This window comes from Myodes glareolus, chromosome 22, assembly GCF_982192425.1.
Source record: "Myodes glareolus chromosome 22, mMyoGla1.1, whole genome shotgun sequence".
NCBI classification, from domain to species: domain Eukaryota; kingdom Metazoa; phylum Chordata; class Mammalia; order Rodentia; family Cricetidae; genus Myodes; species Myodes glareolus.
In genome coordinates, this window is record NC_142047.1 from 60,039,278 (window position 1) to 60,066,694 (window position 27,417).

The 27,417-nt window shown below is 40.5% G+C and overlaps 1 protein-coding gene across 1 annotated transcript in view; it reads right to left on the reverse strand.

Moving 5' to 3' along the window:
- The window catches only part of LOC146893723 (uncharacterized), a 52,733-nt gene extending 25,695 nt beyond the window's left edge, over positions 1-27,038 (reverse strand). Inside the window, 2 exon segments of the mRNA XM_087900686.1 lie at positions 26,066-26,303; positions 26,375-27,038. Coding sequence (XP_087756812.1) covers positions 26,066-26,303; positions 26,375-27,038 — 902 coding nt within the window.
- Positions 27,039-27,417: the final 379 nt, after the last annotated feature.

Sequence of the window (27,417 nt, forward strand, 5' to 3'; positions counted from 1 at the left end):
ATAAATACTATTTACCAAAGTTAAATCAAGACCAGGTGAACAATCTAAATAGACCTGTTAGTCGTGAAGAATTAGAAGCTGTTATCAAAAACCTCCCGACCAAAAAAAGCCCAGGACCAGATGGTTTCAATGCAGAATTCTACCAGAACTTCCAGGAAGAGCTAATACCTATACTCTTTAATGTATTTCACAATATAGAAACAGAAGAATCATTGTCAAACTCTTTTTATGAAGCTACAGTTACCCTGATACCAAAACCACACAAAGACACAATCAAGAAAGAGAATTACAGGCCAATCACACTCATGAACATTGACGCTAAAATACTCAATAAAATACTGGCAAACCGAATCCAAGAATACATTAGAAAAATTATCCATTATGATCAAGTGGGCTTCATCCCAGAGATGCAGAACTGGTTCAACATACGCAAATCTATCAATGTAATCCATTATATAAATAAACTGAAAGAAAAAAACCATATGATCATTACATTGGATGCTGAAAAAGCATTTGACAAAATTCAACACCCCTTTATGATAAAGGTGATGGAGAGATTGGGTATACGAGGATCATACCTAAATATAATAAAAGCAATATATAGCAAGCCGACAGCTAACATCAAATTGAATGGAGAGAAACTCAAAGCCATTACACTAAAATCAAGAACACGACAAGGCTGTCCACTCTCTCCATACCTCTTCAATATAGTGCTTGAAGTTCTAGCAAAGCAATAAGACAACATAAGTGGATCAAGGGGATTCAAATTGGAAAGGATGAAGTTAAACTTTCGTTATTTGCAGACTATAGGTTAGTGTACATCAGCGACCCCAAAAACTCTACCAAAGAACTCCTACAGTTGATAAACACCTTTAGTAATGTGGCAGGATACAAGATCAACTCCAAAAAATCGGTTGCCCTCCTATACACAAAGGATAAAGAAGCAGAGAGGGAAATCAGAGAAACATCACCTTTCATGATAGCCACAAATAGCATAAAAAAATCTTGGGGTATCTCTAACCAAGGAAGTGAAAGACCTATTTGACAAGAACTTTAAGTCCTTGAAGAAAGAAATTGAGAAGGATACCAGAAAATGGAAAGACCTCCCCTGCTCTTGGATTGGGAGAATCAACACAGTAAAAATGGCAACTCTACCAAAAGCAATCTATAGATTCAATGCAATCCCCATCAAAATCCCATCAAACTTCTTCACAGATCTTGAGAGAACGGTAATCAAGTTTATATGGAAAAACAAAAAACCCAGGATATCCAAAACAATCTTATACAATAAAGGAACTTCTGGAGGCATTACCATCCCTGACTTCAGACTCTATTACAGAGAAACAGTATTGAAAACAGCTTGGTATTGGCATAATAACAAAGAAGTCGACCTAGGGAATCAAATAGAAGACCCGGATATTAACCCACAAACCTATGAACACCTAATATTCGACAAGGTAGCTAAAGGTATACAATGGAAGAAGGAAAGCATCTTTAACAAATGGTGCTGGCATAACTGGATGTCAACCTGTAGAAGAATGAAAATAGATCCATATCTATCACCATGCACAAAACTCAAGTCCAAATGGATTAAATACATCAACATTAATCCGACCACTTTGAACCTGATAGAAGAGAAAGTGTCAAGTAGTCTACAAGATATAGGCACAGGAGACTACTTCCTAAGCAGAACCCCAGGAGCGAAGACAATAAGAGAAACAATGAATAAATGGGATCTACTGAAACTGAGAAGCTTCTGCAAAGCAAAGGACACTGTCAGTAAGACAAAAAGGCTACCTTCTGACTGGGAGAAGATCTTCACCAACCCCTCATCAGACAAAGGTCTGATCTCCAAAATATACAAAGAACTCAAGAAACTAGACACTAAATCTCTAATTAACCCAATTAAAAAATGGGGTACTGAACTGAACAGAGAATTCACATCAAATGAGCTTCGAATGGCCAGAAGACACTTAAGGTCATGCTCAACCTCCTTAGCGATCAGGGAAATGCAAATCAAAACCACTTTGAGATACCATCTTACACCTGTCAGAATAGCTAAAGTTAAAAACACCAATGATAGCCTATGCTGGAGAGGATGTGGAATGAGGGGAACACTCATCCATTGTTGGTGGGAATGCAAACTTGTCCAGCCACTGTGGAAATCAGTGTGGCGGTTTCTCAGGAAACTGGGAGTCAACCTCCCTCAAGACCCAGCAATTCCACTCTTGGGAATATACCCAAGAGATGCCCTATCATACTACAAAAGCATTTATTCAATTATTTTCATAGCAGCACTATTTGTAGTAGCTAGAACCTGAAAACAACCTAGGTGCCCCTCAATAGAAGAATGGTTAAAAAAGGTGTGGATCATATACACATTAGAGTTTTACTCAGCGGTAAAAAACAATGACATCTTGTATTTTGCATGCAAATGGATGGAAATAGAAAACGCTTTACTGAGTGAGGTAAGCCAGACCCAAAAATAGGAACACGGTATGTATTCACTCATAAGTGGATTCTAACCATAATTAAAGGTCTTTGAGCCTATTATTCGTGATCCAGAGAAGCTAAATAAGAAGGTGAACCTGGTGAAAATCATGTAGCTATCCGCCTGGAGATTGGAAATAGACAAGAATCCCAGGTAACCTCGGGTGCATGGGGGGGAGGGTCGTTGGAAGGGGAGAGGGTTAGAGAGAAGGGAATAGGGGAGGAATGGGGAAAGATCGGTGGACTGGGATGGGGGGAGGGAGGAAGGATGGATATGGGATCAGGGAAGAATATATTTCAACTAACGGAGTCATTTCAGGGTCTACAGGAGACTTGATTATAAATGGGATCCCAGGTCAAATGAGAGATCCCCAGATTGTTCTCTGGACAGAAGAGAGGGTGCCTGAAACGGCCTAGGCCCATAACCATACTGATGAATATTTTGCTTATCACCATAGAACCTTCATCCAACGATGGATGGCGATACAGACGGAGACCCACATTGGAGCACCGGACTGAGCTCCCCAAAGTCCAAATGAGGAGCAGAAGGATGAAGAAAATGAAAAAGGAAATAAGGACTGCAAGGGATGCGATTACCCACTGATACAAGGGGACGGATCTAATGAGAGTCTACCAAGGCCAGTTGGACTGAGACTGAACGAGGTCGCGATCCACCCAAATTCTCTGAATGTGGCTGGCCAGGAGTCTTTTTGAAAAGCCATTGACAATGGCACTGGGACTTGTTTCCTCTGCAAATATTGGCTTTTGCGGATCCAGTCTGTTTGGATGCTCACCTTCCTGGACCTGGAGGGAGGGGGGAAGAACTTGAACTTCCCACAGGGCAGGAAACCCTGACTGCTCTTAGGGATGGAGAGGGAGGAGGAGAGGGAGTGGGGGGAGTGGGAGGGTGGTGGGAGGAGGGGCAGAAATGAAAACTTTTACAATTTAATAAAATTACTTTCAAAACAAAACAAAACAAAACAAAACAAAAAAATCTAAAAAAACTTTATTTGCCTTCTTTGTTTTATTTCACATTTTAACTTGATTTTTTTTTTTGAGACAGGACCTGTCTTTTTATTTGTGCTTCAGACAAACTATTTAACTATTTAACTACATGGAAGAGGACTTTCTTCTGAACACTGCTGGTGCAAATACAATTTAGAAAAGGAAAATAAAATTAAAATAAACAATTTGGTATTAACAAAGAAAAAAGGAGAAAAGCAGCATTCTCTTTCTTTTTGTTTTCTTCTTTTTTCAATTTTTGAGGCATGGTTTGTTTCTCTGTATAATAGCCATAGCCATTTTGGAACTCACGTTATAGACCAGGCTGTCTTCTTGGTAACATTCTGATTATTTTTCCTTATTTCCTATCTGTAAATAAACATTTCTTCGCATTCTCTCTTTTGTTTAATTTATGTGTTTGGTTTTTTATTCTTTTTGTTTTACTCTGTTCTTGGAACTAGCTCTTGTAGACCAGGCTGGCCTCAAGCTCCAAGAGATTTACTTGCATCTGCCAGATATGGAACCAGTCCCCTCTAATGCTTTCATCTTGGTCTTATGGGTTTCATGCTCTCAATACTGCATGAAAAACTCCAGAGTGCAGGCCCTTGTCTGTCACGTCAGCAGCACTCAGGGACTGGAAAGCAAGGATCAGGAGATCATCTTCAGCAACACAGCAAATGTAAACCATCCTGATGTGAAACAGACCATCTAAAAGAAATTTAAAAAAATGACACTTTTACTTTTTATGTGAAGTAAAAACATTCAAAACAAATCACTATGTCAATATTATTCCTGGAAATGATATCCAATTGGGAATTTTTAAAATTATTCCACAGCTGTTTCAATTTTTTCTGACTCAGTATTTAGTCTGAGAAGGGGTCTGAGTTTGTAAAAACAAAACAACAGAAAGAGAACCCCAAGCAAGCAAGTGGTGGCCATGGTGAAATATCTTTGAAAGGAGACTTAGATGGCAGGGAACTGCACTTGCCAACTTCCTCCTTTCCTCCCTCAGTCCCTCGGTCCCTCCCTCTCATGATGCCATAATTATGGCAGCCCCTTGGCACACATAGTCCTTTTGCTGATCAGTCAGACACACTCTTTGTTTTATTTTGTAATTTTTGAATTATAGGTGAAGTCAATTATTTGAACTCTTAGGTTCATTATTATTATTATTATTATTATTATTATTATTATTATTATTATTATTGTTATTATTATTTGGGTTTTGTTTTTTTGACATAGGGTTTCTCTGTGTATCTCTTTATGCCCTCAAACTCACTTAGTAGACAAGATGGACTTTGGACTCAAAGAAATCCAGCTGCCTCAGTCACTAACTCCTAGTGCTGGGATTAAAGTCATGTACTAAACACATTATGTTTCAAAGCAGCTTTTCTCTGTGTCACTTCGTCTGTCATGAAACTCACACTGCAGAAAAAGGTAGCCTCAAACTCACAGAAATATGCCTGCCTCTGCCTCCCCTGTTCTCTGAGGTCTTTAAACATCTCTATCTATCTGTGTAGTTGTCTATCTACCTATGTATATATGTATGTATGTATAATCTATCTATCTATCTATCTATCTATCTATCTATCTATCTATCTATCTATCTATACATCTATCTGTCTACTCATTTAATATTTTACTTATTTATTTTTTGTTTTTTCAAAACAAGGTTTTTCTCTAGCTTTAAAGTCTGTCCCCTAGAACTGAGAAAAAGGACTGTATCACCACCACCACCCAGCTAGATGATTTTTTTCTTATGGTGGGCAATGAGACCTACAAATTCCCTCAAAGGACTGAATTCACTGTGTGCCAGATGTTCTGTAGGGTTATGTTTTCCTTTGCTTGGGGGAATACTCTGCCTCTCTCTCTCTCTTCCTCCCTCTCTCTCTCATTCTAGATCTCTATTTTGTCCCATTCCAAAAAGAAACTTCTCTGTTTCTCTTGAATATTTTTTTACTCAGTCTGTCTTCCATATTTCTTTTCTTTTCTCTCTCTCCCTCTCTTTTTAACCCTCTCACCCTAGACAGGAAGCTAAAGGCTTACGGTATTTTTCTTTACACATATAGTGTACTGTCACAATGTGCAGAACACTGATTTCAAATTGTGGTCTTATAGAGGCTAGGAGACTGAGAACAAAACGGACCTTGAAAATATGGCTTGTAGTGTCTACCATCTTGGTGAGGTCAGCACTCATCAAGGTGGTTACTAGAGGTAGCCTCCTAAAAGCATCCATCTTGGTGAAGTCATCAACCATGCTGTCTGCAAAGGGCCTTCACTAAAATGTTTTGAACTGTGACCCTGCACACCTCACACACACACACACAGGGACAGACATGGGTGCACTGAGAGAAACAAAATTTGAAGTTAAACTCAATGTATGAGAGAGTCAGAGAACACAAAACAAAACAAAACAAAAATATACAATAAAAACATGCTATGGGGTGGTCTCATGTGAAAGACCCTAGAATTTCTAAGGCCTTGAGGGAAGTCCCCAGATTCATTAATCCAGGCCAGTAGATGCAACAGCAAGAGGTTTATTTCGGTAGCACTATCGGGTGCCTCAGGGCTCCCCAAGCAAAATTTCAGCAAGATTATATAGGCAAAATTAATTACGTAATCAGCAGTTTTCAGAGCATAAAGATCACTAGTTATTTTAAACAGATCAGACAGTGACAATGGACAATGTTGTTTGTTCATGCTATTTCCTAGATGTTTCATTTTGGCCCTGAAATTTCCCATTAACAATCTAAGTTTGGCACATGTGCCAACCATAGATATCCTGTTCTCCTAAGCAAACGGGATGTTCTCATGAGAACAGCTGGCTGCAGGTCTTGATAGCAAACAGAATGTTCTCGTGGGAGCAGGCCAGCTGCAGGTTCTGAGAGGGGGTCCTGAGGGTCTTTCATTTCCCCTTTTCTTTTCTCATGGATTTAATCATAAATCCATGTGTTTGAAAACCTCTATATCATTCTGCTTTAATATCTGATATTGCTGGGATAGAACCATGGTTTGGATAACTGAAAGCCTGTCTTTTATAATTTGCACCAGGTGATTTAAAATGCAGGGGCCGAATGTAAAGATAAGAAGCAAAATAAGTAGGTGCCCAGCTATAGTGGACATTAAGGTCATTAACTATAGTGATTTATTAAACCATCTTTTAAATTATCCTTGTTGAGAATCATATTCTAATTTTCTCTGTTTTTTATTTATATATATATATATATATATTTATTTATTTATTTATTATGTATACAATATTTTGTTTTGTGTATGCCTTCAGGCCAGAAGAGGGCACCAGATCTCATTACAGATGGTTGTGAGCCACCATGTGGTTGCTGTGAATTGAACTCAGGAAGTTTGGAAAAAGAGGCAATGCTCTTAACCTCTGAGCCATCTCTCCAGCCCTTTTTTTCTCTGTTTTAAGTGTTCCCTAAGTTTGGTCATAGATTCCCTAATCAAGCTGGTATGGTTAGCATAAAAACAACATTCTTCCTTGAGTGCAGTGCAAAGGCACCCTTCCTTTAAAAACAACAGATCCAGGCCCTTCCTGTTCCAGAGCACCACCTCTAAAAGTAAAGTTATGGACATATATATATGTGTGTGTGTGTGTGTGTGTGTGTGTGTGTGTGTGTGTGTGTGTATGTGTATGTATGTATATATATAACAAAATTAAAAGACTTGCTCAGACAATAACCATATGAAAACTAGTATAACTGATATGACAAAATAACTCATATTTTACAGAGCATTATTTACATAGCAGCACTGTTGAGAGAAGATAGTAAAACACCTCCAGGGCATGCAGAATAGCTCTTAGAAAAATTATCTGATGAATGAGGCTTGAAAGTAACTACATGGTAGACATTGTGAACCATTGCAGACCCAGGAATAGCACCCATCACTGTGGCAATAATAATCTATTGACTACAAAGAGCTTATCTCAGCCCTAAGAAACACATGGATGCCTTATCACTTTAAAACAATGTCCTTTGTGAAATGTATTTTGCCCTTAAATGGCAAGTTTAGCATTATGAAGACAAATTTCCTTTGCTGTAGACACTGGGAGTGTTGATCCTCAACTCTAGAGAATGTGCCTGAGAGGTCAGCTTCAGCCCAGCTGGCACCATATGACATTCACCGGCTTCCATTGTGTTCTGTAGCATCAGCTTGATCCAAATGTACAAGGGTTGTGCCCATTGCAAGAACTTCAACAAGCAATAAAAGAAAATGCAATACAGAATGACAAATGTTCAAAACAAAACAAAAAGCCCTAAAGCCAGAGGATAGGCAATGAGGAAGCAGAAATCAAGAATTAGGTTTAGTTCATAAGAGGTACAGAAAGACAAATATAATTAACCCAGTAAGTCCTAAAAGCTCAACATGTCATTAAAACATTAGGCCAGCTTGGACCTAGGGACAACATTCAGAAATAAAATCAATGGGGGTGTAAAAGGGAGATGGTGTATTAGGATTTATGTTCAGAACTAAAACAAAAATAGAAGAAAAGGATCCGCAGTATCTTGAGAACCTAAACAGTGGTTCTCCAGCCTCAGCACTCAGAGGGACTGGAAAGGTGATCATAAATAAAACCATATTTGTTTATCTTCTGAAAGTCATGTCATTCCATAATATCATGGATTAAAGCAAGATTTTCCTGTAGAAAAGCAAAACCTGTCAAGAGGTGAGAAAGATTTTGGTGTGCTTGCTTCTCTCTGCAGTTATCTGCACAATATGGTCTATCTGGAAAAAATCTCAAACCGTACAAAATAATTCCTGTCAAGAGGTCCCAGACACATGGGGAGGAACAGAACAGAATTATTTTCTGCTTCTGCTATCTGATACTGTGTTTAAAAAGACATCAACTTTTAAAAAAATGAGCAGAGCCCTGTGGGCTTCTGACTTCAGGAAAGAAGAGCCTTAAAGGTGATGTAAACCCATCTTACAGCAGATGTGCCTGTCCTGTGCAGGCCTTGAGCTCAGGATATCCATCACCAGGGTCAACCACAGTCAGCAGATGCACGAGCAACAGCTAACTAGCCAGGAAACAGAACTAGTGGCAGAGATTGCTGGCGTGTTTTGAACCCAGAACAGGACAGAGGGAGGGAGATCTGTCCAGTCATTTTTTTCTGGTCTCTAGGGCCAATTTTGTCAATTTATAATTTTTTTTTTAGAATTTTATTTATCCTATCTATCTGACCTGAGCTTTGGGGTTGGTAAGCATAATTTAATCTTTAATTGATCCCCAGTGTCTTGGCCATGCCCTGAATTACCTGGGCAACAAAGGCAGGTCTATTATCAGACATGATTACCTTTTGCATTTCAAACCTCAGTAAGATTATTTTTATGATCTTCTTAGCCATTACATTGGCTGTCTCAGTCCTGGCCAATGTATGTTGGCTTTCTTCTTTGGCAAATATTTGGCCTTGAGGAGGCTAAAAATTTCCGCAAATGTCAACAGTCCTCTTTGTCTGTATATTGCTCCGTGTATATGGGTGGTGGCAAAAGCATACCTGCTGTCAGTGTAGACATGTCCTCTGTCATCCATAGAATTTGTGTCAAAGCCACAAGTTCAGCCTTCTGGATGGGCCAACATCCATGAAGGGAGGCTACTCACCCAAATCATTTGATTTCTGTTCACCACCGCTGCCCCCACCTTTCACTTACCTTTAGTCTTGTATACCTGCTTGGCTCCGACCCCCAGCCTTGTGTCCCAGGCAAGCTTCACCATCATTTCCGGCTCTGCCTGGCACTGCTCAGCCTGCCATTCTGCCAGCTGCCTGTCCTTTCTGCAGATGCTGGTATGATCCATAGTCCATCAACGTGAGCAGGGCACAGGAGCAGCAGCCTGGTGCACGAGGGCACATGTCGTAGCATTGTGAGTGCTCTATCACAGTCTGACAGGGGTGAAGGGAACAAGACTGCAGGTTGAGCAGCCAGGGCTCAAGCAGGCTTTAGGGCAAGTGTGGCACCAAGGCAGTTGCTAGGAGACAAGGATTTCTCTGGTGGTGATGGCAGGGGGAGGTGGTCATCCTGGTGAAGAGGGCATGGCGGAGGCAGAGGCAAGCAAGCAGCCTGTATCTCCTGCAGAACTGAAAACAGCAGGGAAAGCAAAAGTCCCTGGTTTAGTCAACAAAAGGCTTTGATCAGGGATGATCAAGGAGTCTATCTGTCTTCATTTGTCTTTGATCGTCTGTTGCCCAGGCTCCCTATCTTTCTGAGTCCTGTCTTGTTTTTCCTAGTTAAGTTTCTTGTCTATGATCCCTCCAGTTTTCTCTTTTCTCTGCCTCCCACCTTTCTCTTTCTTTACTTCCCGCCTCTCTCTCTTTTATTTTACTTTTTCTGTCTTTCATTTAGCATTTTCTCTGTCTCCCCCAATTCTGCAAGGTACAATCTTGCAACCTATCTATCTGCTGTAACTTTCTCCTTATATCTGATGCTGACTGTCCTATGAAGGCCATGGCTATTGCTGCCTGGTGACCTTCAGAGGTTGGGCAAAATGCCTGTAACCTTCATTAAACATTTAAGGAACATAGATTTTAATTGCCCCGTGGAGATCGTCTCTTACCTTGGCCGAATTAGTGGGTTGCCTAGCAGTCCCCCTGAGATTTGCCATTAGCCCGGCATTTTGACTGTCAGTTTCTCCCTTTAAGAATTTATTAGACATCTTCATGTAGAATGAAAATAGATTCATATTTATCTCTATGCACAAAACTGAAATCCAATGAATCAAAGACCTTAACAGAAAACCAGCAATATTGAACCGCATAGAAGAAAAAAGTTTTAATATATATTTTTAAACATAGCCTCAGTGGCATAGACGTCTTAAATATAACATCCTTAATTATTGGGAGAGTGCAAATCAAACAACTCTGAAATTTTATCTTATCCTTGTGAAAATAACCAAGATTAAAAATATTGTTTGACAATTTACACATAAAAGAATGTGAGATAAAAATAAACTGATACAGTTACCTTGAACAATAGTATGATGAATTTTCAGAATTAGATAACATATTATCTTAAATCTCAACAATATCCCTTCTGGGCCTATTTATAAAAGATGTTTAGTTATATCATAAGGACATGTGTTTAACTATATACATAGCAGAATTATTTTATCATAGACAGAATCTGAAAACAACCCATAATGTACTTTTTATATCAATAATATATGAAAATCATCATGTTTTTAAATAGCCATAAATATTATAAAGAATCCAAAGGACCATTTTGATTTAAACTCATCACAAGCATTGTGAGCAGTTAAGTGTCTAATTCAGATCTAAACATGGGCCGGCTAAGAAGCTCAACTGGGCTGTTTATATGGCCCTGGCCCAGGGCCAGGGCTCCTACAGCAATAGTTCTTCAAGACAGTGTAGTCCTGAATCCATCTAAACAGATCTGGAAAAATTTTTCCCCCTGGATACACTGCATAGTAAAAGATACAGAAACCAACAATCTGTAGTTTTTATAAGCACATTTTTAAAAAGTGATTCAGCTTATGTTTTTCCAATTTTTAAACCAGAAGCTTTACCCTGGACATAGCATCTGATGATTAAACAGAGCATCCCTAGAAGAGAGATGCTATCAGGGCTGGGAGGCCCTTGAAGACATACCTGCCAGTAGGAGCTGGGAAGACCTTGGCATTGGCTATAGGGGAAGGGAGCATGCTGGACTGTCTAAGGCAGCCCTCCTCCCCCCAGTCCTCCTGCACAGTGCTGGTGGAATCCAGGTCAGAATGGAGCCCTGCTGGAGCAAGGGAGGATGTCATATTCAGCACAGGGACTTCAGTGGGGCAAGCATTCCCCTCTCGTGGATGCTTCGGCCCAGTCTCTACCTGCTGTAGCAGGGAGAACTAGTTGTGAGCAGAGGTGGGCAGGATTACTTAGCACAATAGCAAAGGCTCCTCACCTGGGCAACTTAGCTGGAGCCTGTGGCGAGCTCTCCCTGGGCCTGTCTTTTCGCCCATGGTGATGGCAGAGGCAGAGGGGCCCAGCAGTCGCAACAGCAAGAGGGGGGGTCAGACTGGGTATCAGGGAGGCAGGGTTTTCTGTTTTGTCACTCCTGCATGGGAAAAGAGACAAGGGAGGGGCAGATTGCCATTATCAAAGTCAGAGGGAAGCCAGCCATGGTGCTTGCACCGTGCTCTGTAGGAGGGGTTCTCTGGACATGCTCTCTCAGGTGACAATATAGGAAACCTGGTCCGGGTGCCCATAAGGGTCAGCCTGGAAAACTTTTTCTTCAACCTGCAAAATAGTATCTAGATTGAATGTCCCACCCTGTGGCCAGTCCATTTTAAAAGTGGGCCATTCCAGGAAGCAGACCTCTTGCCAGCATTTCCTTCGGTTTTCCATAGCTGGGTCTGCAGCATCTCTCTAGAGTTAGAGTTAGGGTCAGAGAGGTGGTTACTTCCTGCCCCATGGTATCATATTTAGACTCGAGTACAAACAGATATACAAAAACAAAGACACAACATAAAAACAAAGCCACGAAGAGCCAAAACCAAACTCAAAATCAGAAGCTGCGCAGCGCTACAGATTCAGAGGAAGTGAACAGCAAAAAGCCATGCCTCCTGGGAACTACAGGAGTGATCTGGTCACTCTTAGGCCCTCCAGATACTGGAGAATCCTCCAGATTTACAGATTACTGGGGCATTCCCCAGATTTACAGATTACTGAAGCATCTTCCAGTTCAGATACTGGCCCTACATAGGTACAATTTCTCAGAATACCAACAAACATAGACTACAATAATGACTAAAACAAAGCAGACAAACAGACAAAGACAATAGACAGTGCTGGCTGGACTTACCTCCTGCTGGGAGCTGGGTTAATTGAGCCTGGGTCCATCAAATCTTGGTGTACCTCCAAATGAAAGACCCTAGAATTTCTAAGGCCATGAGGGAAGTCCTCAAACTCATTAATCCAGGCCAGTAGATGCAACAGCAAGAGGTTTATTTTGGTAGCACTATCAGGTGCCTCAGGGCTCCAGGGGGAGACTGAGAACCCCAGCAAAATTTCAGCAAGCTTATATAGGCAAAATTAATTATGTAATCAGCAGTTTTCAGAGCATAAAGATCACTAGTTATTTTAAACAGATCAGACAGTGACAATGGACAGTGTTGTTTGTTCATGCTATTTCCTAGATGTTTCATTTTGGCCCTGAAATTTCCCACTAACATTCTAAGTTTGGCATATGTGCCAACCATAGATATCCTGTTCTCCTAAGCAAATGGGATGTTCTCATGAAAACAGGCCAGCTTCAGGTCCTGGGGGTCGCGAGGGTCTTCCACCAAAAAAGGATGTTCTCGGCTGAGGAGTTCTACCCAGAGAGGTGAGTGGGTGCTCGCCTTGCAGCCTGCCTGTCCTGGAAGAGAGCACAGCCCCTCCCCCCTCAGCTTTTGTGGCAGGGTCTTCGGTGTTCCACAGGACCCCTCCCTGCCCCCACTGCTGCTGCCCTTTTGTATCCTGGGTCCTGGGTCCTGGGAAAACCAGTTAGCCCTGTTGCGGTGCTGAGGATTTCTACCCAGAGAGTGCTGAGGAGCTCTATCCAGAGAGTGCTGAGAAGTCCTACCCAGAGAGTGTTGAGGAGTTCTATCCAGAAAGTGCTGAGGAGTTTCATCCAGAGAGGAGGAGATGGGCAGGTGGCCAATGCAAGAATTCCTCCAACAACCTGAAAGGCAACATGACATCTCCAGAATCCAGGGATCATGAAACTAGAAGAATTGAACACCCTACTCCAGAAGAAATAGAAGAAATCGACTCTAAGCGGATCTTTATGAAAATAATAGAGGAACTTAAACAGGAGGTGAAAATCTGCCGTAAAGAAATGAAAGATAAATTTAACCAAAAGATTGAGGAAATGAGTAAAGAAATGGAAGAGAAATATACCAAAAAGTTTGAAGAAATGAGTAAATCCATAAATGAAATTCTGGGAAACCAAGAAAAAAACAATCAAACAGGTAATGGAAACAGTTCAAGGTTTGAAAACTGAAATGGAGTCAATGAAGAAATCACAAACCGAGGGCCAGCTGGATATGGAAAATCTATGTAAATGAACAGAGACTTCAGAAACAAGCATAACCAACAGAATACAAGAGATAGAATAAAGAATCTAAGACTCCTCTGAGGACACCATATAGAAATTAAATGCTCTGACCAAAGAAAACAGCAAATCCAACAAATTCTCTTCACAAAACATTCAGGAACTGTGGGACACAATAAAAAAATCAAATCTAAGAATAATAGGAATTGAAGAAAGAGAAGAATTGCAAATCAAGGGTACAGAAAACATATTCAACAAAATTATAGAAGAAAACTTCCCCAACCTAAAGAACGATATCCCTATGAAGGTTCAAGAAGCATACAGAACACCGAATAGACTGGATCAAAAAAAAAATCACCTCGCCATATAATAATCAAAACACAAAACAGTCAGATAAAAGAAAGAATATTAAGAGCTTCAAAGGATAAAGATCAAGTAAATTATAAAGGTAAACCTATCAGACTTACACCAGACTTCTCTATGGAAACCATGAAAGCCAGAAGGTCCTGGATAGAGGTACTGCAGAAACTAAAAGACCATGGATGCAAACCCAGACTACTATACCCAGCCAAGCTATCATTCACTATCAGCGGAGAAAACAAAATATTCCAGGATAAAAACAAATTTATACAATATGTAGCTACAAATCCAGCCTTACAGAAAGTATTAGAAGGCAAATCACAACCCAAGGAATCCAACATTCCCAACACTGCCTACAATAACTCAGACATCTAGCGACCCTTCACAAGTACAACTCAAAGAAGGAAAACACATACACTATACTACCCAAAAAAAATGACCGGACTCAACAACCACTGGTCATTAATGTTACTTAATATCAATGGAATCAATACACCTATAAAAGGACACAGACTTAGAGATTGGATACGAAAACAGGATCCAACATTCTGCTGTTTACAAGAAACACACCTCAACCACAAGGATAGACACCTACTCAGAGTAAAGGGCTGGGAAAAGGTTTTCCAAGCAAACAGACCTAAGAAACAAGCAGGTGTGGCCATTCTAATATCTAACAAAGTTGACTTCAAACTAAACTCTATCAGAAGAGATAGAGATGGACATTTAATACTCATAACAGGAACAATTCATCAGGAGGAAGTCTCAATCCTCAATATCTATGCCCCTAATATAAAGGCACACACTTATGTAAAAGAAACACTTCTAGAACTCAAGGCAGTCATCAAACCACACACATTAATAGTAGGAGACTTCAACACACCTCTCTCACCAATGGATAGATCAATCAGACAGAAACCCAACAGAGAAATAAGAGAATTATTGGAGGTATTGAATCAAATGGACTTAACAGATATCTACAGAACATTCCACCCAAATAGGAAAGAATATACCTTCTTCTCTGCAGCCCATGGAACCTTCTCAAAAATTGACCACATACTTGGTAACAAAGCAAACTTCCACACTTACAAAAAAGTATTAGTAACCCACCTGTGTCTTGTCAGATTACTATGGATTAAAGTTAGTATTCAACAATAGTGCTACCCCCAGGAAGCCATCAAACTCATGGAAGTTGAACTGTCAACTATTAAATCACCCCTGGGTCAAGGAAGAAATAAAGAAAGAAATTAAAGTCTTCCTTGAATTTAATCAAAATAAAGACACAACATACTCAAACCTATGGGACACTATGAAAGCAGTGCTAAGAGGAAAGTTCATAGCACTAAGTGCCCAATTAAAGAAAATGGAGAAAGCACACATTGGAGACTTAACAGCACAATTGAAAGCTCTAGAAAAAAAGAAGCCAATTCACCCAGGAGGAGTAGAGACTGGAAATAATCAAACTGAGGGCTGAAATCAACAAAATAGAAACAGAAAACAATCCAAAGAATCAATGAAACAAAAAGCTGGTTCTTGGAGAAAATCAACAAGATCGACAAACCCCTATCTAAACTAATCAAATGGCAGAGAGAGAACATGCAAATCAATAAGATCAGAAATGAAAAGGGGGACATAACCACAGACAGAGGATATTCAGAGAATCATCAGATCTTACTATGAAAGTTTATATGCCACAAAGCGGGAAAATGTAAAAGAAATGGACATCTTTTTAGATAAGTACCATATACCAAAGTTGAACCAAGAACAGGTGAACAGTCTAAATAGACCTGTTAGTCATGAAGAATTAGAAGCTGTTATCAAAAATCTCCCTACCAAAAAAAGCCCAGGACCAGATGGTTTCAATGCAGAATTCTACCAGAACTTCCAGGAAGAGCTAATAACTATACTCCTTAATGTATTCCACAATATAGAAACAGAAAAGTCATTGCCAAACTCCTTTTATGAAGCTACAGTCACCCTGATACCAAAACCAGACAAAGACACAGCCAAGAAAGAGAATTACAGGCCAATCTCACTCATGAACATCGACATGAAAATTCTCAATAAAATACTGGCAAACCGAATCCAAGAACACATTAGAAAAATTATTCATTATGATCAAGTGGGCTTCATCCCAGAGATGCAGGGCTGGTTCAACATACGCAAATCTATCAATGTAATCCATCATATAAATAAACTGAAAGAAAAAAACCATATGATCATTTCATTGGATGCTGAAAAAGCATTTGACAAGATTCAACACCCATTTATGATAAAGGTGTTGGAGAGACTGGGGATACAAGGATCATACCTAAATATAATAAAAGCAATACAGCAAGCCAGCAGCTAACATCAAATTGAATGGAGAGAAACTCAAAGCCTTTCCACTAAAATCAGGAACACGACAAGGCTGTCCACTCTCTCCATACCTCTTCAAAATAATGCTTTAAGTTCTAGCAATAGCAATAAGACAACATAAGAAGATCAAGGGGATACGAATTGGAAAGGATGAAGTTAAACTTTCGTTATTTGCTGACGATAGGATAGTGTACATAAGCGACCCCAAAAACTCTACCAAAGAACTCATACAGCTGATAAACACCTTTAGTAATGTGGCAGAATACAAGATCAATTCCAAAAAATCAGTTGCCCTCCTATACACAAAGATAAAGAAGCAGAGAGGGAAATCAGAGAAACATCACCTTTCATGATAGCCACAAATAGCATAAAATATCTTTGGGTTGCTCTAACCAAGGAAGTGAAAGACCTATTTGACAAGAACTTTAAGTCTTTGAAGAAAGAAATTGAGGAGGATACCAGAAAATGGAAAGACCTCCCCTGCTCTTGGATTGGAAGACTCAACATAGTAAAAATGGCAATTTTACCAAAAGCAATCTATAGATTCAATGCAATTCCCATCAAAATCCCACCAAACTTCTTCACAGACCTTGAGAGAACAATAATCAAGTTTATATGGCAAAACAAAAAACCCAGGATAACCAAAACAGTCCTATACAATAAAGGAACTTCTGGAGGCATTACCATCCCTGACTTCAAACTCTATTACAGAACTACAGTATTGAAAACAGCTTGGTATTGGCATAATAACAGAGAACTCGACCTTGGGAATCAAATAGAAGACCCGGATATTAACCCACAAACCTATGAACACCTAATATTCGACAAGGGAGCAAAAGGTATACAATGGAAGAAGGAAAGCATCTTTAACAAATGGTGCTGGCATAACTGGATGTCAACCTGTAGAAGAATGAAAGTAGATCCATATCTATCACCATGCACAAAACTCAAGTCCAAATGGATTAAATACATCAACATTAATCTGTCCACTTTGAACCTAATAGAAAAGAAAGTGGGAAGTAGTCTACAAGATATAGGCACGGGAGGCCACTTCCTAAGTAGAACCCCAGTAGCACAGACAATAAGAGAAACAATGAATAAATGGGACCTGCTGAAACTGAGAAGCTTCTGTAAAGCAAAGGACACTGTCAGTAAGACAAAAAGGCTACCTTCTGACTGGGAGAAGATCTTCACCAACCCCTCATCAGACAAAGGTCTGATCTCCAAAATACACAAAGAACTCAAGAAACTAGACACTAAATCTCTAATTAACCCAATTAAAAAATGGGGTTCTGAACTGAACAGAGGATTCACATCAGATGAACTTCGAATGGCCAGAAGACACTTAAGGACATGCTCAACATCCTTAGTGCTCAGGGAAATGCAAATCAAAACCACTTTGAGATACCATCTTACACCTGTCAGAATAGCTAAACTCAAAAACACCAATGATAGCCTATGCTGGAGAGGATGTGGAATGAGGGGAACACTCATCCATTGTTGGTGGGAATGCAAACTTGTACAGTTGCTGTGGAATTCAGTGTGGCGGTTTCTCAGGAAACTGGGAATCAACCTCCCTCAGGACCCAGCAATTCCACTCTTGGGAATATACCCAAGAGATGCCCTATTATACTACAAAAGTATTTGTTCAACTATGTTCATACCTGCACTATTTGTAATAACCAGAACATGGAAAAAACCTAGGTGCCCCTCAATAGAAGAATGGTTAAAAAAGGTGTGGAACATATACACATTAGAGTTCTACTCAGAGGAAAAAAACAATGACATCTTGAATTTTGCATGCAAATGGATGGAAATAGAAAACGCTTTACTGAGTGAAGTAACCCAGACCCAAAAAGAGGAATATGGTATGTACTCACTCATAATCGGATTCTAGCCATAGTTAAAGGTCTGTGAGTCTATAGTTTGTGATCATAGAGAAGTTAAATAAGAAGGTGAACCTGAACAAAATCATATAGTTATCCTCCTGGATATTTGAACTTGGCAAGATTGCCAGGCAAACTCGGGTGCATGGGGGTGGGGGGTGGAAGTAGGGGAAGATGGTTAGGGAGAGGGGAGAGGGGGAGGATTGGGAATGGCTTGGGGGAATGGGAGGGGGAGGGAGGAAGGATGGTTCTGGGAGCAGGGAAGTTTATATCTCAACTAAGGGAGCCATTTTAGGGTTTACAAGAGACTTGATTCTAGAGGGGTTCCCAGGCCCAAGGAGAGGTCCCCAGATTGTACTCTGGGCAGCAAAGGAGATGGTGCCTGAACTGGCCTTCGCCCATAACCATACTGACAAATATTTTGCATGCCACCACAGAACCTTCATATGGTGATGGACGGAGATAGAGACAGAGACACATATTGGAACAATGGACTTAACTCCCTAGGTCCATATGAGAAGCAATGGGAGGGAGATCATGAGCAAGGAAAGCAAAATCAGAGGGGGCCTTCATTCAACGATGGATGGAGATAGAGACGGAGACCCACATTGGAGCACTGGATGTCAGGACTGCGAAGGGTGCGTTCACCCACTGATACAAGGGGACTGATCAAATGAGAGCTCACCAAGGCCAGCTGGACTGGGATTGAACGAGCATTTGATCAAACCGGATTCTCTGAAAGTGGCTGACATGGGGGCTGACTGAGCCCCCGAGGTCCAAATGAAGACTGAGAAGCCATTGACAATGGCACTGGGTCTTGATTCATCTGCATGGACTGGCTTTTTGGGATCCTGGCCTGTTTGGATGCTCACCTTCCTGGATCCGGAGGGAGGGGGGAGGAACTTGGATTCCCCACAGGACAGGAAACCCTGACTGCTCTTGGGAATGGTGAGGGAGGAGGAGAGGGAGTGGGGGTTGCGGGAGGGTATTGGGAGGAGGGGAGGAAGTGGAAAGAGTGTTTTCGGATACTTGAATAAACAAAAAAAAAAGAAAAAAAGAAAAATAAAAGCTAATAAAGTGAAAAAAAATTGGGAGAAATAAATATTTTTGTATGTTGATACAAATATAAGAGTATTTTTATTATACTGTATGTATGTTTCTACCTCTGTTTGAAATATTTTGTATATGTATGCAAATTAAAGTTACTTTTTTCATATTGCAAAAAAAAAGGATGTTCTCATGAGAGCAGCTGGCTGCAGGTCCTTATAGCAAACAGGATGTTCTCATGGGAGCAGGCCAGCTGCAGGTTCTGGGGCGGGGTGGGGGGGGTTGGGAGGGGAGGGTCCTGCGAGTCTTTCACATGCAGGACTCTCATGCATTTGGCGATGAAATTCTGCCAGGGGACTTTGATTTTTAGTGTTATTCACATCCCATGGTGACGGTAGTTCTCCTCTTGAACAAGGAAAGTATCAGAACTGGAGAGATGAAATTTCTGCAACTTTCAGAAACCACAACGTGGGGGATCTATTGCACTCTTCTGGTGAAATGGAGTACATGCAGACAGAGTGCTCATGCATAAAATAAATACATTAATTTTTTCCTAAATTAAAGAAACAAACAAGGGCTGAAGAAATAGCTCAGCGTTTAAGAGCACTGGCTATTCTTCCAGAGATCCTGAGTTGTATTTACAGGAGAAATATCTCAGTGGCTCTTCCTGAAGAGGTGGCTTCATTTCCCAGCACCCACATGGCAGCCCATAAGTGATTGTAAATCCAGTTCCTGGGTGATCTGACAACCTCACACCATTGCACATATAATAAAGTTAAATAAATTATATAAACTTCTTCTCTCTGGCTTTGGACCTTGTCCTCGACCTAGGTCTTGTAGAACTGGGAATAAAGAAATATGCTGCCACCACCACTCAGCTAGATTTTTTTTAAAGATAGGCAACAAGACCTATAAATTCCATCAAAGGACTGAATTCACTGTGTGCTCTCCCGGCCAGCGGGATACGAACGGGGTCCCTGATAAACCTAGTGGAGAGGAATGATAGGAGACAAGAGACACAAGAAATGATGGCAAGACAGGATTTCAAATCAAGCCGTCTCAGTTTATTTCCTCAGAAGCTGTTTTGTAGCAAACGGGCAAAAGGGGGAAGGGAAGGGTGTCAGAAAACTCAGGTCTGCTGGAATTCAGGTCTGGAGGCATCCCCAGCTAATAGGTAAATGCTGAGGGTCTGTGATTATTGACTAACAAAGCAAAATGCTAGTGAGTTCCTAGAACCTGATTCCTGCAGGTCTCTGCTAGGAGATAAGACACCAGGTTGATTTTCTAGACCCTGCAGGGGGGAGAGGTAAATATTTTTCTTAACCTGTGAACTTAAGATGGCTATTAAAAAAAGTGCAGATCTCAAAATACAGGTCTTTGCTTCCTGCAGTGTGCCAGGTATTCTGTAGGTTTATGTTTTCCATTACTTGAGGGAATACTGTGTCATCCCATCCCTTTCTCTTCCCCTCATTCTAGGTCTCTATTTTGTCCTGTTCCACATAGGAACTTCTGTTTTTCTTGATTTTTTCCCTCAGTCTCTGTTCCACATTTATTAAACTTAATGTATGAGGAGAGAGTAACCAAGCATGTTGTTAAAAACATGGCTGGGGCTGGGAGGTGGTAGAACAAGCCTTTGACTCTGGCACTTCATTCAACCAGATTTCTACCTGCAGGAGAACAGGAAGAAACAGATCCTGCCAGGTGGTCATGGCCCATTCCTTTAATCTCAGTTCTTGGGTGTCAGCCTGGTCTACAAGAGAGTTCTGGATCAGGTTCCAAAACTATGGAGAAGCCCTTTCTTGGATATAAAAAAAGGAAGGAAGGTGCTGCAGGAACTCCTTCTGCTCCTTCAGCCAATGCCCACTACGGCATGGTCTTAGCTGCTTTTAAAGCAGCAGTAGCCCTGAGCTCTCTTTCTTGCTTCAGACTCTGCTTCCATCTACTAGACCCATTTGACTGGTCATCCAGAGGGTTGTTGTCTAGGATGGTAATCTGTAAGTTTTTCTTTTAAATAAATAACTCTTTTTTTATTTAAAATAATTCCAAACTGGTGTGGGATTGTTTTGTGACTTATGCATTTAGGAAGGAAGGAGGGAGGGAGGGAGAGAAAGGGAAGGAGGGAGGAAAGGAAGGAAGAAGGAAAGAAGGAAGGAAGAAAGGAGGAGACATCTTGAAAGACTCCCCAGAGGGTGTCTTGAACACTTGGAGACCCTTGCCCAAGAACCGAGTCCGAGCCACTGGATGCAAGAGGCAATTTTTATTGTTCACACAGGACCTGTGGGTGCTGCAGTCATATAGAGAACTGAGCACCCCGGTCTGGGTTTTGGGACAGACTATATAGGGTTGGGGTAGGCAAAAGCAAGTGTACAGAAGCAGATGCATCTCATTGGTCAGTTTGGATGAGGAGAGGGGTGAATTTGAGGGCAGGTCCCTCGGCCCCCTGGCCGGGATCAAAGAAGCCAGATAATAGCTGACCTGACCCTATCTAAAGCACATATGGTTTTCCCAGAACTTTCCATTCCCCTCCCAGGCCAGGTGTCTGACCATAAATCTCCTGTTTAACCAATAATTGACTTCTTAAAATGATAAAAATAATTGAACACTCAGCTATACTGACTTTGAAACTAAGTAGACACTTCCCTGGTAGGGAGAATGCCATTAGTAAGAGAACCTTGACTTTGTCCCATGTAAAAGGTTAGCTGCTGAGTGCTGTATGCTGAAACATTGAGTTACAGTCAATAACATGTGTCTCAAACATCTGAGCTGACTTCACTCTGTCAACCAGGATTGAACATATCTGCATGGGAGAGTTCACTAATTGGAAACTAAATATGTAGTAGTTCAAGCTATCCTCCATAAACTCTATACCCACTGGTGTCTGTCTTCATTCACATGCAAGGAATTAAGGTATGATGGGAAATTACATAGAAAGTCACATACTGTGCCCAACCAGGCTCTTCTTTGTAATGGATACCCCTGAAGCCCTCAGTCCCTTAAATTTCAGTCTGTGATCTAGTTATTGTCCAGTCTTTTCCCCCTTCCATTGCACACAGCATACTGTTCCTACTCTTCTGGTCTGAAGGGAGAAGCCATGTTCCACACAAATCCTTTTATTGTTATTGCAATGGACGCCCCAAGATATGACTCAAACTGATAATTTTAGAACTCTGTGGTGCAGAATATTTGTAATGCAAAAATTTATGGTGGTTAGCCAAGAGGATAACAAGGGTAATATCCTGTGGAGCTACAGACAGGATTAAAGTCCACCTCTATCAGTATAGGGGACATTGACTGTAAATTGCTTTTCTAAAAACTGAAAAATGCAGCTGTCCTAGAATTAGTATACTTTCATGGCACACAGGTTGTGACCCTGTAATGGCCCCCTAAGAAGCATGTTAGAGGTCTTTGACTGGGAATTGGGTCTTTTGGCTGGTTGTAAATCATGGTTGTCTCATTTGTTATAGGAATGAACCTTAATGGCTTATTAATTCTGGTGAACTGTAACACACGATTCTGTGTTACCCCCTTGGTACAGTTTGCCTGCCACTGCACCATATGTGAGTCGGGTAAGGGCCTGGAGATTGAAAGAACATATAAGAGACCTGGGTCATTTGAAAGGAGATCAACCGAATGCCATTTATTCAACTTTGGGGAAAATCTATTATACCTAGCTGCTGCACAAGGATTTCCTCCAAGGCAGGTGAGAAATTACCATACCAAAGATGAAACAATACCCTAGAGCTAATCACCAGGTGACGGCATGGGGAGCACAGGAAGAAACAGAATGTTTTAGCTGGCTTACCAGAAACTATCCTCAAGATGCACCCCAGGAGCAAGGGTAGACCCAGGGCCCTACAGTGAACAAACATTTGCATCTCATGATACTAATATCTAACAGAAATGATTAACATACTAATCTTTGCGGAATTTGGGATGCAGTCCTCCCTTACTTAAATTCTACTTTGTGTTACTAAATGTCTCCTAAGAACTGGTAAATTCTTGTACCATTAATTCTATTGTCAATTATGCTCTACTTCAGTTTAGCAGTGGAATGCTACTCTACACAGGAGAAACCATTTACGAGCTCCACATTTAACTACAGATGGATGCTAAACCTAAATGTTAAAACTGCAGAACTTCTGAAGATACTGGAGAGACCAGCACTTTCTGAGTTTGGCAAATTTGGTGTTATCTCTCCACATGCGACAATACAAGCAATAAAGGCACCATCATTTGCTGCTCCCAAAATTCTGGTCTGTGCAGACACAGCCCAGGCAGTGAAGTTATTCAGAGACTGCCAGCAGGGTGTTGAAAGGATCACTTAGAACTACTTAGGATAAGGAAGAAACACACTTAACTCTGTTTTTGTCCACTGACTCCCACGCACCCAGGAAAGGATGCACCACACCAGACAAGAGCCACAGCAGGATGCTCCACCTAGTTTGAAAACAGTGGCCCCACACTCGCCAAGTCCAGCTACTCCTCTGCATGTGGGGAGAGCAGCCCCACGCACCAAAGCCAGCCACTCCTGGAGACATTGGCCCCTTACTTACCTTGGCGCACCACTCCTCCAATCTGTGGAGAACAAACAGTTAATCATCATGTGCAGCTGCCTAGCTGAAAAACTCTCCCCACAAGGGAGCCCAAAGCACAGTGCATGAGAGAGACTGTGATTTCTTCAGGAAGTGCTAAGCCAGAATCCTTGCTCCTGGAAAAACCCTCCCATTTGAGGGGTGGAGGCTCTGATTGGTTAGTGAAGTCTGAGTGTCAGAACCAGGTGAGCAGAAGGGATACAGCACAGCATTCCCGGGATGCTAATCTAAAGACAGACATATCCCAGACTGGCTGGAGATATAAGTCAAATTCAACAGCAAGTCTCTTGCTAATGTAAATCAATGGGTTCGGTTTTAAGAGGAAGTATACAAATTCTGGAAGAGGCTAATCAGACAATGTTGCACAAGAGGAACATTGGGTAAATCAAGAACATTATAAACAAAGTCCACAGCGGTATTGGAACTGGTAACCACAGTTTTCACCCTTTTGTGAAAAGTCTTGGGTTCTGAGAATCTGAAACAATCCTTTTCCAAAGGCCCTGGCCCCACATCTTTATCAGCTTTCCCAAGCATATTCCTGAGATTAAAGACAGAGCTATGTTGTTGCTTTATACATCAGGGCCTTCGAGTAACCTCCAAAAGCCTAGGCAGGTTGCCAAAGACTGAGAGGCCTAGTTTCAAGTATTTTCTAAAAGTTCTGAACTTAGCATTTGACATTTAGGTGCAAGGTCCAATTGGAGTTAATTTGTGAAAGTTGAAAATGGGGTCTCATGTACTGTGTAATAAATACACTACAAAGTTGCAATGTAGAAAAATAGAATTGGTGATACAAAGGATTGACAAATGCTTAGAAGAGAGTAAGCTGTACGAAATAGAATTTAGCTGAGGGAGGGCTGCCACTGAAATACCCCCAAAGACAAGTATTATGTTAATCAGGACTTTAAGAAATTTGGATGCTAAAATGTAAAAGTTTATTTAGCTTTTGTATATACATGTCTCTAGTGAAAAGAGCAAATGAGATGCTCACCCACAGAAAGGACAGAGAGTCTGCCTATGTAACTCTAACATTATCAGAAACCAGTATGCACATTCACATACCCACAAAAAACACACTTATAACACATAACCACAATTAAAACAACTCTTTAAACATATTTTCACTCATGAATGTTTTTCTCTTGTAAGAATTCATTCCTATAATACAGGTGTTAAGGTACCCAATGGCTTACAGAGTTTTTCTTCACCATGAAGCAATCAGGTAGGCATGAAGTCTGAGAAATCAACCCTTCTAAGTTGATGGAATAAATCATTTGAGAGGACTTATGAAATGAGTCCAGTTTCAGGGTCAGGTGTTTCTCTCATTGGCTCTGGATTCAGGAACAAAGTGTGTTTCTTTGTCTCAGTTTTAGAGTCAAAATATATTTCTTTGGCTCCAGTTTCACAGTCAAAATCATGTAATTCACTGGCTCTGGTTTCAGGGTCCAGATGTGTTTTTTTGATTGGCCCATTTGCCCTACACATAGGGCTTCATAAAATCACAAATTCATTTTACCATGAGTGTGTAAGTACAAACAGTATAAAAAGGACATCATAATGCTTGAAATGATTGTTAACACTGTCAAATTTATTTCTACAGAAGAAATAGTCTTGCACTGTATGCAGAGGATTCTTATTCATTCCTAGCTGCCCAGACCAGAAATAATCACAAAGAAATTATATTAATTAATCAAAACACTGCTTGGCCTAGAATTACCTCAGGATTCTTATTAACTAACTCTAACATCTTAAATCAATCCATTCTGATTATTTTGTATTTTACCACAAAATTTATGATTTACCAGTAAGCACATCTGCCTCCTTCATCAGCAGATACATGGAGTCTGACTCTACTTTCTTTCCTCCACTATCTCTGCTTGGAATTCCTGCCTTCCTCTATGCTGCCCTGTCATAGGCCCAAAGCAGCTTCTTTATTAAACAATGGTAAGAAAATACATTCACAACATACAGAGGAGAATCCCAAAACATTGTGTAACTGATTATAAGTGTTTTGGCTAAAGATCTTACCAAATACTTTATAATAATAAGTCCTCAGTATCTTTTTCATATAGTCAATGTCTATTGTAATATGCAAAGATTTTAACAGATTGTTGCACACAAAAGTTTTACTCCTATATAAAGTACAAAACTTTATCACAGTGAACACATTTATAGGGTTTATCTGCAGTATGATTTCTTTCTCATGATTTAGATTATTCATACATGCAAATGCTTTACCACACTGATTACAGTCGTAGAGTTTATCTCCAATGTGTGATTTTTTTATACATTTGAAGAGTACTGTGAATTGCAAAGTCTTTACCACACTGATTACATTCATAGGGCTTTTCTCCAGCATGTGTTAGTTCATCTTTGAAGATGCCTATGATAAACAAAGACTTTACTACACTAATTACAAACATAATGTTTCTCTCCAGTATGTGTTTATTCATGCCTGTGAAGATAACTGTGCCATGCAAAGGCTTTACCACAATGATTACATTCATAAGGTTTCTCTCCAGTATGGCTTCTTTCATGAGGGTGAAGATTACCATGCTGTGAGAAGGCTTTACCACACTGATTACATTCATAGGTTACTCTCCAATATAGCTTCTTTCGTGCTTTTGGAGAGTACTGGAACATGAAAAGGCTTTTCCACACTCATTACATTCATAGGGTTTTTCTCCAGTATGTCATATTTCATAACCATGTAGATTACTGTGCCATGCAAAGGCTTTACCATGCTGATTACATTCATAGGGTTTCTCTCCAGTATGGGTTCTTTCATGCAGTTGTAGATGACTGTGACATGCAAAGGCTTAAGCACAATGATTACATTCATAGGGTTTCTCTCCAGTATGCGTTCTTTCATGTCTTTGTAGATGACTGTGACGTGCAAAGATTTTACCACAATGATTACATTCATAGGGTTTCTCTCCAGTATGGATTCTTTCATGAATTTGTAGATGACTGTGACGTGCAAAGGCTTTACCACAGTGATTACATTCATAGGGTTTCTCTCCAGTATGAGTTCTTTTATGTGTTTGGAGATTGCACTGATGTACAAAGGCTTTACCACAGTGATTACATTCATAGGGTTTTTCTCCAGTATGGTTTCTTTTATGTTTTCGAAGACTACTGTGTCGTGCAAAGGCTTTACCACACTGATTACATTCATTGGGTTTCTCTCCAGTATGGGTTCTTTCATGCAGTTGTAGATGACTGTGACATGCAAAGGCTTTACCACAATGATTACATTCATAGGGGTTCTCTCCAGTATGGGTTCTTTCATGACTTTGAAGATTACTGTTACATGAAAAGGCTTTACCACCATGACTACATTCATAGGGTTTCTCTCCAGTATGGGTTTTTCATGATTTTGAAGATGACTTGTATATGCAAAGGCTTTACCGCAATGATTACATTCATAGGGTTTCTCTCCAGTATGGGTTCTTTCATGACTTTGTAGATGACTGTGACGTGCAAAGGCTTTACCACACTGATTACATTCATAGGGTTTTTCTCCAGTATAGATTCTTTTATGTTTTCGAAGACTACTGTGACATGCAAAGGCTTTACCACACTGATTACATTCATACGGTTTCTCTCCAGTTGGGTTCTTTCATGACTTTGAAGAAGAC